Consider the following 15,431-nt stretch of genomic DNA (forward strand, 5'->3'; position numbering starts at 1 on the left):
TTATTCCATCGCCTCCCGCAGTTTGGTCAGACTCATGCTGGTAGCTTTGAGCTAGGATGCAGCTATTCCCAGGTCTGCGCTCTGTGGAGCAGCTGCAACAACAGGGGCGACTCTCCCTCCCTCCGTTTACGCTCCTCACAGCCAGAGACTGCGCCTGCATGGAAGCTCCCTCTGCCCTTCCCTCTTCAGTCCCCTCCTGGTTCTGGGAGACGGAGGTTCAGGAGAAGGTGGGGAAGCCCCTGGCCCTTCCCTGCCTCTTCCTCCAGCTCTGAAGCGTCCCCTGCCTCCGCCGCTTGCCTCCCGACTGGCCCACTTCCCCACAGATCACTGCCCCCCTTTTTCAAGCCAGACTCCAGCCCCTCTTCCCGTGTAGCCTCCTGCTAGCCCCTGCCAGCAGGGCTGCATCTTCTGCCTTCACTGACCCCCTTTTCCTAGTGGCAGCCGCCACCCTCTGCACAGAGGAGGAGGAGATCACCCCCTCCCCCCCCCCCCGCAGATCTCCCTTCATCCCTCTCTCCAAAACTCAGAGAGAGACATCAAAAGGCAGCTTCAAGGGGAAGCCAAGAAAGGGAAAGTGTGAACAGCCCCAGGCCAAGCAGGCGCAGAGCCCCCGCCCCCCCCCCCCGGGCATCGGAGGAGAACCTGCGGTCCTTTATTGCTATTCCAGGAGGCTCCCATCTCCCCGCTCAGCACTCCCTCCACGTCCGGCTGCGTGGTCGGCAAGCCCAGATCCCAATTCCGCCGCCCTGAAAACGTTGCTTTGCCAAATGAAAGCCAGCGCCTCCCCCGCAAAGAGACAGAGAGGGATCCGCCCCCCCCCGCAAGGAGCAGAGAATTGTGACTCTCTTTATTGCGTTCATAGCCAGCCTTTTCCCTCCCAGGAGCTCAAGGGGGCGCAGCAAGGGGATTCTCCAGCTCCTCATGGATTTCCCACAACAACCCTGCGAGGGAGGCTGAGCCGAGGGAGAGGGGGACTGGGGACCAGGAGGAACGAGAGAAGCTGCACTTCTCAAAATTCTCCCCTCTCGGATCGGGGGGGGGGCACCTTGGGAGGCTTCGAGGGAGGAGCAGCCCCCCTCTGCGGATCCCAGGCTCCCTCCCCCGCTCGGACCCGCAGGCAGCACGTACCTGACCGCCGTTCGGCCAGGTAAACAACCACCTGTGTCAACAGCGGGGAGGGGGGCGGTCCGGTGCCTCGGCTCGGGGCTGCTGCCGGGAGACGCCACCCACCCCCCGCCCCCTCGAGGAGCCCGAGGGCCAGCAGGTGGAGCTCTGGCCCGCGCAGGGGTGGGGGCTCCTGATGCCAGGGAGCCTGGGGATCAAGGCACTCCGCACATGCCCTGGGGCGCGGGGTGCGGCCCACCCGGGAAAAGTGTCCGTGGCCCCGAACTCTGCCCATGCTCAAGGGCGCCGCCAAGCTGTTCCAGAGCGGCCCTCCTTCCTTTGCATTGCAGGGGGTTGGCTAGATGACCCCTGGGCTCCCTTCCCGCTCTGCCAGCCTGTGCTTCGCCTGCGCTCCGCCCCCGCCGCCGGGGCATGTGCAGAGCGCCCCGCCTGCGCCGCGGACCGCAGCTCCCGGGCGCAGCCAGGGCCCCCGTGCGCCGTCAGGGGTCGCTGCTGGGCCGGCGGCGCGCGGTGTCAGGCTCGGGGTGGCAGCAGCCTTGAGCCGGGCGGCTGCAGAGGCGGCGGCGGCGAGCGAAGGGGGCGGAGGCAGCGGCGGCGGCGGCTGGGGCGGGCGAGGAGGGGGCGTCAGTCTGCCTGGGCTGCTGCCCGCGACGCCACGCCGCTGAGCGCCCGCACGGAGGACCGCCAGGGATGGAGGCTCCGCGCCCCTTCAACGAGACGCTGCTCTGCGGCCGGAGCGGGAACGGCTCGGCCGGCGGCGTCTGGAACGGGACCGGCGGAGGCTGCGACGCTTCGCGGAGACCCCCGCGCGGAGCCCGAGGTGAGCAGGAAGGGGACCCCGCCCAAGGCATCGGTGAACCGGGACAGCCCCCCCCCAAAAAAAATCCACCTTCTCTGCAGTACCGGCGAGCCTAATGCCGGAATCCACCCGCCACGCGCGCACGCGCGCGCATCTCGGCCGCGGAACTCCCGCGCCCACCCCGCAAGATCCCCCTAAAGGAGAGGGTGGGAGCCCCCATCACCGTCTCCCTTTTTGCCTGGGACACCCCCAAAGGGGACGTTCCTCCGGGGACCCCCTCTCGCTTTTCGCGTGGGAAGTCTGAAGCGCCCCCCACCCGCGATTCCACACAGCCCCAACGGCGCTGGGGAGGATAATGGACTTTCTCCCTCAGCATCCTAGAGGAGACCCCTGTCGCCAGAAAATAGGGGGTGCCTTTTGATAGACCCCTGTTTTCTGGTGAAACCCCCAACCCAACTATTTGGAGCCTCCCCAGCCCATGCCCGTGTTTGAGGCAGCGGGGAGACCCCCTCGCCTCCACGTGGTGTCGCCTCCACGTCCCTGGATCGGGTCCTCCAGCCTCCCTTTCTGCCCTTTGCAGGTCCTGACACCCCCTCGGCAGTCCATCTCAGTCATTCCCTCCGGTCCTTGGAGGACTTCGGAGCATGCACAGAGTTCTTTTGTGGCCTGGGTGCTGCCGTGTCCCTCCGGGTTGGACCCCTGGCTTCTCTTCTCTGCGTGGCTTTCGGGCGGGGGGGGGGGCTTGGCTTCTCTCCTGCGGGTAAGAGCATGAGCACAGTGACAGGGGCCCCTCGAGTCCGGCAGGGAAGGTGTGCGAAGGAGGCGCGGGAGGAACCGTGGAGGGAGCTGGGCTTGGAGACCGAGAGGAGACGGGATAGCCATCTTCCAATATCGGAAGGGCTGTCCCCCTAGAATCCTGGGATGGTAGAATTGGAAGGGACCCCAAGGGTCCTCTAGTCCAACCCCAGCAATGCAGGAATCTCTTGGGAAGCTAGACTGGCTCCCTCGCGGTTGTCCTTCCCTGGTAGCTGAAGACCTTTTAATGAAAGGGTTGGGACCCTGCTGGTTTCATTACAATTGCATGTCTTAAAATAGCAGAGAGAGAGAGAGAGAGAGGGGGGGGTGCTTTTCTGGGGGGGGGACGCATACCCCAAAATATTTTGTGAATCTTAGTTTGGCCTCATTGAGGGGCAGGATTTCAATATGAGTAGGAAAATGAGAGCTGTTGTTGTTTAGTCGTTTTGTCGTGTCCGACTCTTCGTGACCTGTCTGTCTGTCTATCTATCTATCTATCTAGTCTTTTTTCTTTAAAAAATTGTTGAGGGGTACTCTCAATTTGTTTTCCTCTATAAAGTAGGGAGATAAAAGGAAAACAAAATGAGAGTACCCCTCAACAATTTTTTAAAGAAAAAAGCACTAGTTAGGTAGATAAGGCAGACAGACAGGTTTATTCTATTAATGTTTATTTTTAATTGTTTTAATGACTATTTTTGGCTGTTTTTATTTTATCCGTCAGCCACCTTGCATTCCAACAGGGGAAAAGGCAGGGTATCAATAAACTGATAACAAGAATGACATGTGATGATAACCTCTGCTTCAGAAGGAGAATCTGCCCCCTTCTCGGGGAGGGAGTCCGCCCCCCCCCCCGTCAAATAGTTCTTACTCCCAGAAAGTTCTTCCTAATGTTTAGTCGGAAGGTGAAGCAAGGCTGTTTTCTGCCGCTCCAGAGGGTAACACCCAAACTGGTGGATTCAAAGGGCAAGAAATGAGATTCCGACTAAACGTCAGGAGTCATTTACTTATTATGGTTTGACAGTGGAGTGGTCTCCCTCGGGAGATGGTGAACTCTCCTGCCTTGGAGGTTTTGAAGCAGAGGTTGGACGGCCGCCTGTCATGGGTGCTTCAGCTGAGATTCCTGCATTGCAGGGGGTCAGTCTAGATGACCCTCAGTCTCCCTTCTGCGAAAGAGAGTTGGACTCCCTCCTGGTACAGCCTTTTCAGAGGCAGATCCCAGGTTACGGAAGGCTCTCGGCGGGGAGGCTCAACCTGCCACAATCATCTCATGGCTTTCATGCTGGGCAAAAACTTTCCTCTTTAACCAGCTCTCTGGCTTGTGTTTCTCTGTGACCTCTTAGAACAGGTACGGTGTTTTCAATGTATCTTTAAGGTATTATTTCAACATGTTCTTCGTTTTATTTTAACGTATCTCTGTGGAGGGTTTCTGCTTGCTTGCTTGCTTGCTTGCTTGCTTCTAAGCCACTCTGAGTTGCCTTTGGCAAGATAAAGCGAGCCTCCAATTTAATAAATAATAATCAAAAGTACAGTCGTACCTCAGCTGCCGAACGCCTTGGGAGTCGAACGTTCCAACTCCTGAACAATCAAAAACCGGAAGTGATTGTTCAGGGTTTTTTTGAACTTCTTTTGGAAGCCGGACGTCTTCCGCACCTTGGTTTCTGAATGTCTTGGAAGTCGAATGGACTTCCGGAACGGATTCCATTCGACTTCCGAGGTACAGCTGTGATCCTAACCCCTCCTGCATTAATTCAGACAGGAGGTTTGGGAGGTGGAGGGTGTGGGTCTCAGAGGCACAGGGGGGGGGAGTGCCAGGCAGTCATGCCCAGGGGTCTTCCCCCCTCTGGGGGAGGGTCAGCTGGAAGGCATGTCCTTGGCAGGGGCAGAGAGAAAGGAAGATCCGGGTTGTCTCTGTGTAGGTGTGCACACAGCTCTCCACACACGCAAACCCCTGTTGGGGGGGGGGGGCTGTTGGCGCTGGCACTGCCTGCTCCCTCCCTCCTGCCTTCCGCTCCCATCTCTGCATGTCACGGCCGGCTGACACATCCTTATCAGCAGAAAGGTACCTTGGCAAACAGAGGCCTCTTCCCTGGGAGAAAGCAGAGGAAGCAACACCTGGAGAGGCGTCCGGCAAGGATAGCAGGACGCCTGGGTCCTCTGGGATGGGTGGCACGAGGGTGGGCAAGGCCCGTCTCTGAAACAAGCCACCCTCAGGAAACTCCCAGGGGAGGCCAGCTGTCAGCCTCCGCAGGTTTCAGGGCCTGGTGAGGCCTCTGTGGGCAGCAGCAGTGCCAGCAGCCTGCTCAGAGCAGGGAGGTGGGCATTGGAGTGGCAGGGGTGAGGGGGGCGAGGGGAGCTGCCAGCAGGTGCTGAGAGAAGGTCAGGCAGCGGCAGGTAAGAGAAAAGGGAATAACACCCCAGGGTGGTGGGTGGCACACGCAGGATATGGAGAGTTGGGCAGACTGGATCCAGAACCGCCCCTGTCTGGGAGGGAGGGAGGGAGGGAGGATGGACTGCTGCAATGCGCTCTACGTGGGGCTACCTTTGAAGGTGACTCGGAAACTGCAATTAATCCAGAATACGCCAGCTAGACTGGTGACTGGGATTGGCCGTCGAGACCACATAACACTGGTTCTGAGAGATCTGCATTGGCTCCCACTATGTTTCTCAGCACAATTCAAAGTGTTGGCGCTGACCTTGAAAGCCCTAAACAGCCTCCTCCCAGTAGACCTGGTGGAGCATCTCCACCCCCATCGTTCAGCCCGGACCATAGCTGTCAATGTTTCCCTTTTTCTAAGGGATATTCCCTTATTCCGAATAGGATTCCGTGCAAGAAAAGGGAAAAGTTGACAGCTATGGCCCAGACACGGAGGTCCTCCTCTGAGGGCCTTCTGCTCGTTCCCTCACTGCGGGAAGTGAAGTTACAGGGAACCAGGCAAAGGGCCTTCTTGGTGGCGGCTCCCGCCCTGTGGAACACCGTCCCACCAGATGTCAAGGAACTAAACAACTATCTGACTTTTAGAAGACATCTGAAGGCAGCCCTGTTTGGGGAAATTTGATGTTTTATTATGTTTTTACACCTGTTTGAAGCTGCCCAGAATGGCTGGTGCAACCCAGTCAGAAGGGGGGGGGGGTAGAAGTATTATTATTATAATATTCCCCAAGGAATTGCTAAAGAGCCCCCCCCAGGCTGCAGCACAGAGAAGCTGCAAGCACCCTAGAACTGTAGAGTTAGAAGGGACCCCCAGGGGTCATCGAGTCCACCCCCGGCAATGCAGAAAACACAGCCACAGAATCCCTGGGGGTAGCATAAGCCCCATAGCTCCTGACTGGCCTCTCTGGGGCCAGGCCGGCCGGCCAGCTTTGCTACCACCCCCCTCATTTTGTGTGTGTTTTTTTAAAGAATATTTATTAAAGTTTTCAATAGTAATAAAATAAAAAGAAAAAAGAAAAAAGAAAAAAATAACAAAAAGAATTTAAAAAACACATAAAGTTTCCATTACTTATTTTTCATTAACTTATTTCCCAGACCTCCTCATACCTCCCTTTTTTGTATTCCAATTCAAATTGTTAGTTCAGCAAATCCTTATCAATAAATTTTAACCTGTTTCTAAACCTTTTTTTCCATATTCTCCTAAAGCATTACAGCTGGAAACCACTTAATTTCTATCCGACAGCATTCTAACATTCATTAATTTTGCAATATTTCTGTAAATAGTCTTTAAATTTCTTCCAATCTTCTTCCGCCGACTCTACCACCCCCCTCATTTGGGGCAGGAGGGCCCCCCTGGCCTCTCCCCCTCCTCTCTTCATCACATCATTTAAACTACATGACTGTATTTTAATATTTTGTTGGAAGCCGCCCAGAGTGGCTGGGGAAGCCCAGCCAGATGGGCAGGGTATAAATGATAACTTCTTATTATTATTCTTATTCTTATTATTATTATTCTCCCTTGGCAGCAGACCTTGACGTGACCGTGCGGATCTTTCTCTACTCGGTGATCTTCTTGCTGAGCGTCTTTGGCAACGTCCTGGTGATCTGGGTGCTGGTGGCAAATAAGCGCCTGCGCACCGTCACCAACTCCTTCCTGCTCTCGCTGGCGCTCAGCGACCTCATGGTGGCCGTCTTCTGCCTGCCCTTCAGCTTCATCCCCAGCCTGATGGGCACCTTCGTCTTTGGCAAGGTCGTCTGCAAGGCCATCGCCTACCTCATGGGTGAGCCGGGGGGCACCGAGGGGGCGCCCTTGAGCCCCAGGCAGGGGAAGGGGCTGCCCTGGGTCTGAGACGGGACTCCTTGACCCTCTTCCTCTGTCCCCCCCCCCCCCCAGGGATGGCGGTCAGCGTCTCCACCTTCAGCCTCGTCGCCATCGCCATCGAGCGCTACAACGCCATCTGCAACCCTCTCCAGTCGCGCGTCTGGCAGACCCGCTCCCACGCCTACCGCGTCATCGCCGCCACCTGGCTGATCTCGGCCCTCCTGATGCTACCCTACCCCATCTACACCACCACCACCACGCAGCCCGGAGAGCCCCACATCACCCAGTGCACCCACAATTGGCCCGGAAGCAACGTCAAGCAGGCCTGGTGAGGAGCGGTCGGTGGGGGGAAGAGCGCTGGGCCCTGGCGCGAGGGAGCAGGAGGGGAGCCCGGCCGGATCCGGCCCAGCAGCCAGTCCTCCCAGTGGCCAAATGCCCCTAGGGAGCAAGGTAGACTGCCACTGGGACTGGGGGCTCCAGGAGGACCCAAGGAGAACCCGGGTTGCTGGATCAGGCCAAAGAGGGCCCGTCTGGCCCAGTGTCCTCTTCTCACAGGGGCCAACCAGATCCTCAATGGGAAAACCCACAAGCAGGATCTGGGCCCAAGAGGACTCTCCTCTGCTGAGCTTTCCAGAAACTGGTCTTCAGAAGCATGGCTAGGAGCCATCGATAGCGCTCTCCCCCTCTGTGAATTCATTTCCCCAGAGCCATCATGACTGCCTCATGAGGGAGGGAGTTCCACAGACTAACACTGCGCTGCATGCAGAAGGACTTTCTCTTACCCGTCCTGGATCTCCCGACATTCAGCTCATGGGATGCCCATGTGTTCGAGTGTTGGGGAGGGCAGGGTTTTCTCTCGGTGTGCAGGACACCATGTCCCACAGAGCGGACGGTCCCTGAGCGTGACAGGCCTCCTAAGAGGCAGTGCGGTGTAGTGGTTAGACCTAGAAGGGACCAGGGTTCAGAGCCCAACTCAGCCATGAAGCTGAAGTGGGATATAAGTAAAAAAGTGAAATATATAAATTGTTCCTGGGTGCAACCCCCCAAGCAAAAACCCTGCACCTATCCCCTTGCACAGATCCAGTCATCGGAAGTGCTGGCCGCTCCCCCCCCCCAAGCAGCAAACGCTGATCTCTCACCAGAGCAGTTGCAGCGGCGTGAAGAAAGACATGGCAGGATTGGGGCCCCGTTCATCCTGAGGCCTCATTCTGCTCAGGCTGCAGCCCCAGCGGCTTGAGGGGGAAAGTGGGGGCGTTGAAGGCACAATTCCTTTGCGCCACTGGTTTAAAGATTTGGGGGAAGCCCCCAGGAAGCCATAGGGGGAGCACCCACGGGAGAAGCGGGGGGGCAGAGACAGGCACAAAGTCCTTGCTCAAAGGGACAGCAGCATTTGCCCAGCCCCCCCACACCAAACATCTTGCAATGTGCAAGAGGGAAACTTGGCGGGTGTATTATTATTTTTATTATTATTATTAATTCAACTTATACACCGCCCTATACCCAGAGGTCTCAGGGCAGTTCACAACAAGACCACAACATATAAAATCAAACCAAAAGCAATAACGCCCCGCCCCCCAAAAAGAACCACATTCTAAAAGGGTGTTGGATGTCAATAAGATTAGCCAAAGGCCTGGTTAAAAAGCAACTTTTTTGCGTGGTGCCTAAAGGTGTATAATGAATGTGCCAGGCAAACTTCCCTGGGGAGAACATTCCACAGACAGGGAGCCACTGCAGAGAAGGCACCGTTCTCCTGTTGCCACCCTCCACACCTCTCGGGGAGGAGGCACATGAAGAAGGGCCTCAGAAGATGATCTCAGGGTCCGGGAAGGTTCATATGGGAAGAGGTGTAGCATGGATGTATTAGGGCAGTTTGAGTTGTGATGAGCCCAAGTTTTGCCCCAGAGCGCCTGTCTGCTTTCTGGGTGGAAGCCTCTGCACCTTGCTGGACAAGAGATCCTTTATTCAAGCTGCAGTCAGGAAGGGAACACTTTCCGGGAGGTCTGGAAGCCTCCCCAGAAAATTGCTGGCCACAAGGACACGTGTCGAACGGCATTAAGAGCACGGCTCCTCCTTTTAGCTCCTCCGCACAGGAGCCAGGTTTAATGAGTAAACCAGGCCTGAGAGGGCAGCCCTGGGCAGAATGTCGATGGGCCCATCAATCAGACTCTAAGTACCATCTCTTGACTTGCTGACTCACAGCCCTTTTTTAATTAAAAAAAAGCCATTTTGTACAGAAAAAGGCAAAGACCCACAGATCAGAGGCGGGCAGAGTGGTGGCTTTCCGCCCTTTCCACCCTTTGGGCTCTCTTTAAGAATGTAAGAGCCTGTTAGATCCCAGTGACCAACGCAGTCCAACATCCTGTTTTTGCCGTGGCTGAACAATTGTCTGTGGGAAGCAGGATCTGAACAACTGGAATCCAGGAGCAGTTTAACTCTGCGTTGCATGAGGACAGGTTTAATTTTCTCTATCCTGAATCATCCGACACTCAGCTTCATTGAACGGCCACGAATTCCAGTGGGAGGGAAAGTGTTTTGTGCCCCTCGCAGAAAGACCGCATCAAAATGTGGGAATGTTCAGGGATGCAGGAGAGGAGATAATGTCTGGTTATACCCTTTCCAACTTGTGTAAACAAGTTCACAATTTAGCAGAGTAACATTCCCCTTTTTAAACTTGCAGCGGATGCGTTTGCTCAGGCTCGCGAAAGCCTCTATAATAACTATTCTGGTATTTTCCCCTTATTCCCTCATAAAAGATAAGACACAACACAGTCTTCTATAAAAGTATATAAAGGTTTACTCACACATCATTCTGTTCACACTCGGATCCCAGAAGGCAGACTCAGCTTAGAAAAGTAACATAACATATACCTGGAAACTATCTCATAAGGAGACAGTTCCTTTGTCCTCTCTTGGTTGGAAGCCAAGAGAGCATCTTTGGCTAAGCAGATGATGCTTCTTTAATGTATGTAGTCACAGAGAGAGATGGCTGCCCTGCCCTGTGCTTTTATCATTACCTGCACAGGTGAGGCCACGCCCACCTCTAGTCGCATGCAGAGGAAATCTGTCCCAGCCCAGAAGGAAACAGGAAGTTGACCTGCTGGCTGGACATTCCTCCCCATGTGTAAACATGTTCATTCTAGGAAGGTTGTACTTGACTGCTCTTGTGTTTCACATCCCACACAAATATGTTAGAGACATTTCAAAATGGGTTGGCCGTGTACATCAGCTCATGCTCAGAGTTCCTGTTTCTCCAACCTGTTTACAAGTCTCTCCATCAAGGTGCATGACAGTACCTGACAATGGCCCTTCCTGGCCTGTCTGAGACGTCCTTTGGGAATGCTGAATGCCTTGGCTCCTCAACCTGTTCCCCCTCCATGCCCAGAAGATGGACAGCTCTGCTTGGCAAGCTCAACAGATACTTGCCAGGCTGGTTGTGCAGAGGGCTTCCCTGTGACGTGACTTGAGAGGGTCTCCAAGGCTGACTGGGGGGCTCAATTGCTGCCGTATTGCTCTCTGTCCTGCTTACGTACTTGTGGGTGTGAGTTTGCCTTGGGCACCTGGGAGCACTTTGGAAAGAGGGTCTGGCAAATCCAGGGAGGAGAGTGAGGCCTTTCTCAAGGGCAACCGTCTCCCCTTTCCTCCTGGCCAGGTCCGTCCTGCTGCTGGTCACTCTCTTCCTGATTCCAGGACTGGTGATGATCGTGGCCTATGGGCTGATCTCCCGGGAGCTCTACAGGGGCATCCAGTTTGAGATGGACCTCACCCAGCAGGCCAAAGGTTGGTGTGGGGCAGGGGTAGGAAAAGCTGGGGGCGTTGGCTGGGGGTCACTGGGGGTGGGCTCATCAGCTAAGCCGGAAGCTGGGGGGGAGGCAGGGCAGCTGGTCCCTGGGCTTGTAAAGATGCACAGGCCTGGATACACCCCCCAAAAAAAAATTTTTGTTGAGGTGTCACGCAAGACCTCTGCATCTGTACAAACCTTCAGATCGTGGCCAGAGGGACTGGTGTAACTGAGTCGCCAGCAGTTTTGATGCTTCAGAAACCCATTTTGGTCTTTATTGAGCTACGATTTGAAGCTTGTTCCTCATGTTACTTCTGCACCCTGTTGGCTCTGCCTGAGGACGGGCTCTGTGTTAGAAATGTCACGATGATGTACTCGGAAGGGAACCCAGGGGTCATCTAGTCCAACCCCCCAAGGAAGCAGGAATCGGAGCCAAGGAGCTCCTGAAAAGCGGCCATCCAACCTCCAAGGAAGGAGAGTCTCATAAAAGGTGGAGCAAGCTCGTGATTTCTCCTGCTCTGGAAGGGAGGACCTGAACCAACCAATTCAAATCACAAGAAAGGAGATTCTGTCTAGAACTCAGGAGAGAAACCTTCTGGGAAGATGGTGGACTCCCCTTCCTGGAGGTTTTCCAGTAGAGGTCAGATGGTCATCTGCCCGGGACATAGCTGTCAACTTTCCCCTTTTCTTTCGAGGAATCCTATTCGGAATAAGGGAATTTCCCTTTAAAAAAGGGAAACGTTGACAGCTATGGCCCGGAATGTTCTGCTCCTGCACTGCAGAGGGTGGACTGGATGGCCCTGGGGGTCCCCCGCTCCCCCGAGCCCTCCTCACACGCCCTTCCCCCTTGTGTCCCCCAGCCCAGCAGAACGGGGGATCCGCGGAGCCCCTCCCGCCTTGCGCGGAGGAGGGTGATGGCTGCTACGTCCAGGTGTCCCGGCCGGCGGGGGGCGCGGTGGAGCTGTCGGTCCTGACCCCCGAGGACGGGGCCCAGCAGGAGGCGGCTCGCGTCAACACCTCCCGGGCAAAGCTGCTGGCCAAGCAGCGGGTGGTGCGCATGCTGGTGGCCATCGTGGTGCTCTTCTTCGTCTGCTGGCTGCCCCTCTACGCCGTCAACACCTGGCGGGCCTTTGACCCCCAGGCCGCCCACCAAGCCCTCTCGGGGACCCCCATCTCCTTCATCCAGCTGCTCTGCTTCGCCTCTGCCTGCGTCAACCCCTTCGTCTACTGCTTCATGAACAAGCGCTTTCGCAAGGCCTTTGCCGCCACCTGCTCCTGCGGCCGGGCCACCCCCTGCTCCCGGAGGCGCCCCCGGCCCCCCGAGGACGAGCTCACGGCCACAGGGGCCTCCCTCTCCAAGTTCAGCTACACCACCGTCAGCAGCGTCGGGCCCCCTTGACCCTGCCGGACAGCTCCGGGGGGGGGCTGCCCCACATCCCGAGACCCTCCCCTCCCCCTCCCTCGCAAGCCCTCCCCCAGGAGGCTTCACCGCCCTCCCCTTGGCTGTGTCTCTGGCACCCCAAACCTTTCCTCCCTGGCTCCCCCTTACCTTGGTAAGGTAAGTCAGAAACCGCCTGGGGGGGGTTGCAGGGGGGGACTAAAGCAAGAGGGGCATGAAGAGGAGCTGAGCTCTTCCTGCATTGCAGCGGGTTGGACTAGATGACCCGGGGACCCCTTCCCACTCTACAGTTCTGCTATTCCTGAGACAATGCAGGTGGGGCCCATTCACTTTAGCTTAATCTTGAAAATGCACCCCACTTCACCCCCGTCTCTCCTTTAGTCCCCCCTCGTCCCCCACCAAAAGCAGCCTCTGCCCCAGACTTTCTCCCTGCTGCATCTGGAGTTTCCCCATCCTCAGAAAAGGACACCTGCTCTGCTTCCAAGGCCCTCCTGCTGCCTTTCCCTCCTGGACGCCTGGGGTTTGGTTGGCTTGTTTGTCGTCTTGTTGATTTCGGGGTTTTTTGTGTGGATGTTTTTTATGTGGGAAGCAGGGCTGCCCTGGGGGCGGGCGGACATGGAAACCCACTCCCCAAATCAGTGGCCTCGGGTGCAGGCTTGGCAGGCCATTCCGGACGGGAGCAGCCTTCCTGCAGAGCCTTTCCTCAGTAGTCCCCGCGTCACCCTGGCCACCCCCTAGAGAGCCAGGCAGGGGCTTCTCAGGAGACCCCCACCCCTCCACCTGAGCCAAGATCTTTGGCTGCTGAAGGTGGAAAACAAACTGCTGGGCCCCTCGCCTCCCCCCCGCCCCGCCACCCCCAGGAAGCCACCTGTGCTGGCCGTGGGACCTGGCTTGCCAGCTGGCAAGGGGGCCACCCCTCTCGTGAGGCAGACCCTGCCACTCTGCACATCCCCCGAGGCTGCTCCCCGCAGTGGGGCCCGGGGTCTCTTTCCCTGTTCCCCTTCTCGCTGCGCACCCCCTGCTTCTGTTTGCGCCAGACCCCCTTTTAGTGGGGGTCAGGGGTCTTTTTCATGGTTTGTGTCTGTCGGAAAATAAAGGTTCTCCAACGTGATCTGCCTCGTGTCTCCTTCCTGCTTTCAGCGTGGCAGAGAAAGTGGCAGGCTGGTCTCAGTCCCTGGATTTTGCCGGGGGGGGGGGGGTGAGAGAGAGAAATACCTGGGGATGTGGGATTTTTGCTCTTTCCTTCCCTTGCCTCCCCCACCCCCAGGGCTCTCACTTCCCCCACTTAAATATGCCAGCGGCTGTTGAATCATTCATTCTGGGGCGATGCTCATCTCCTGTGTCTTTTCTGAGCTGTGAGCGGAGGGGGGTGGGAGGGGGTGGCATGGAAACGGCCTTGGTGGGGCCTCCGGCAGCCTCAGCTCCCCCCCCCCCCAGCCCTCCTTGCTGGAGCCTCTCAGCACCAGAAGAAGGAAATGAAAACACTCCCCACCTGCTCCCCAGTTACGCTTTTGGAAAGGGGGGGCACATTTCCAGCATGCCCACAAAACTGGCAAGTGTCCCGATTTTCCAGGGACAATCCTGGAATTGCAGAAGCCATCCTAGTTTAGGATTGGATCCGAGGAAGCCCTGGGTCCCTTTTTCCTTCCCTCCACGTCTCGGAGAATAATTAGAAGTGGTGCAGGTGCAAAAACCCAATTCTGTTCATACTGGAAATAAAATCCCTGCACCAAGTGAAAGAAATGGCAAAGCTGGGATACGAAGAAGGAAACGGTCACTCATCCATTCTAAAGTCTTTCATTGCAATTCTTCCCTTATTCGTTTGTTGCTTTATTGTAAAGGGAGCCTTACACGGTCTACTGAGAAGTAACTCCCACGGTATTCAATGGAAGTTACTCCCAGGTAACTGTGTCAAGACTGGGCAGCCTTGCACTGCAATCCGAAGCATTTTTACTCAGAGGGGCGAGCTCCCGTTGCTCGGTCCCTGCTCCTGCCAACCTAGCAGTTCAAAAGCACGTCAAAGTGCAAGGAGATAAATAGGCACCGCTCTGGCAGGAAGGTAAACAGCGTTTCCGTGCGCTGCTCTGGTTCGCCAGAAGCGGCTTAGTCCTGCTGGCCACATGACCTGGAAGCTGTACGCCGGCTTCCTTGGCCAATAAAACGAGATGAGCGCCCCAACCCCAGAGTCGTCCGCGAGTGGACCTAATGGTCAGGGGTCCCTTTACCTTTACTAAGCTCCTTTGAGCTCAATAGGATTTACTCTCTGGCTCTACGCTCCTGATCATTCTCACAGTTACCATTCTTATTGTTTGCCAGAGAAATGTTTACCTGAGGCCGGTAAAAAGAACGAGGAGGTGTCTCTCCAACACAGACACACACCAAGTGGGCTCAGTTCCCCAAATGCTGGCCAGACCATAGTTCATGCAGGGGCAGAGGCGGCCCGGCACGAGGCCCCCTGGGGAGGCCCCCTCTCCCATGCCAGGCTGCCCTGTGCCCCTTCCGGCTAGGGAGGGAGGGAGGGAGGGAGGGAGGGAGGGACTGAGAGCTTCTCCTTCTCCTCCTCCTGGTTTCTTGCCCGCTCCCTGCTTCTTGGGAAATGCTATTGCTGGATCCTTGCGGGCAAATTCAGTGCCGCCACCCCCACCCCCCAGGAGACATCCAATCAAGGGGAATGTTGGAAGATTCAAGATGGAGAAAAGAAAGGACTTCCTTACACAGCACAGAGGTGAGCTGAGGAACTCCCTCCCACCAGAATTCCTCTTCTCCACTAGGGGTGGTCAGATGATGGTTGGCCCAACTATCTCTGTGCCCAGCGTAAAGCTGGCCTCTCTGAGCTCCTTGGGGAAGAAGGGAGGGTTGTACAATTCAAGAAACCCACCAAGCAGGCCCATTTGGTGTCTGTGGTCCAGTCCCCCCCCTCCTGCAAGCCCCCCACCAGGCCAGGTGGGTCTCCAGGGGGCAGAAAACAAGGTCCTCTGCTGGTGGAGTCAGCCTCTGCTTTGTTTCCTAAATGCTGATACATGACTGTGGTGGCCGTTCTTCCTTGCTTGCTTGCTTCCTGCTTGCCCCCCCCCCCCGGCTCCTTGAGGGGGTGTCAGGACTCCTGGCAGCGTTGAGGCTGCGTCTGTTTCCTGCCAGCATCTTAAATCCAGTTCTTGTAGCTGTCAAAGAAATCTATCTCCATCTTTGAAGTCCATTAAGAGGAGCTGGAAGAGTCATGTAGCATCCAGGCTAATGAATGTCTTCTGCCTGTCACCTCTCCTTGCAGCCCAGAGCCCCCCC

The 15,431-nt window shown here is 56.4% G+C and overlaps 2 protein-coding genes across 3 annotated transcripts in view; both read left to right on the plus strand.

Moving 5' to 3' along the window:
- The window catches only part of TIMM10B (translocase of inner mitochondrial membrane 10B), a 236,887-nt gene that overhangs the window by 39,284 nt on the left and 182,172 nt on the right, over positions 1–15,431 (plus strand). The gene's annotated exons all lie outside the window — the stretch shown is intronic.
- Positions 1,765–12,510, plus strand: CCKBR (cholecystokinin B receptor). 2 transcript variants are annotated; one of them, XM_083737019.1, is made up of 5 exons: positions 1,765–1,945; positions 6,677–6,931; positions 7,045–7,300; positions 10,622–10,749; positions 11,611–12,510. In XM_083737019.1, exons 1-5 carry the CDS (start codon positions 1,816–1,818, stop codon positions 12,147–12,149), a joined length of 1,308 nt encoding a protein of 435 aa, XP_083593145.1. In that variant the 5' UTR covers positions 1,765–1,815; the 3' UTR covers positions 12,150–12,510. The 2 variants fall into 2 exon arrangements, with proteins under 2 accessions (XP_083593145.1, XP_083593146.1); XM_083737020.1 differs by having other exon boundaries at positions 6,680–6,931.

This window comes from Podarcis gaigeae, assembly GCF_964106915.1.
Source record: "Podarcis gaigeae genome assembly, chromosome: 4".
NCBI classification, from domain to species: Eukaryota; Metazoa; Chordata; class Lepidosauria; order Squamata; family Lacertidae; genus Podarcis; species Podarcis gaigeae.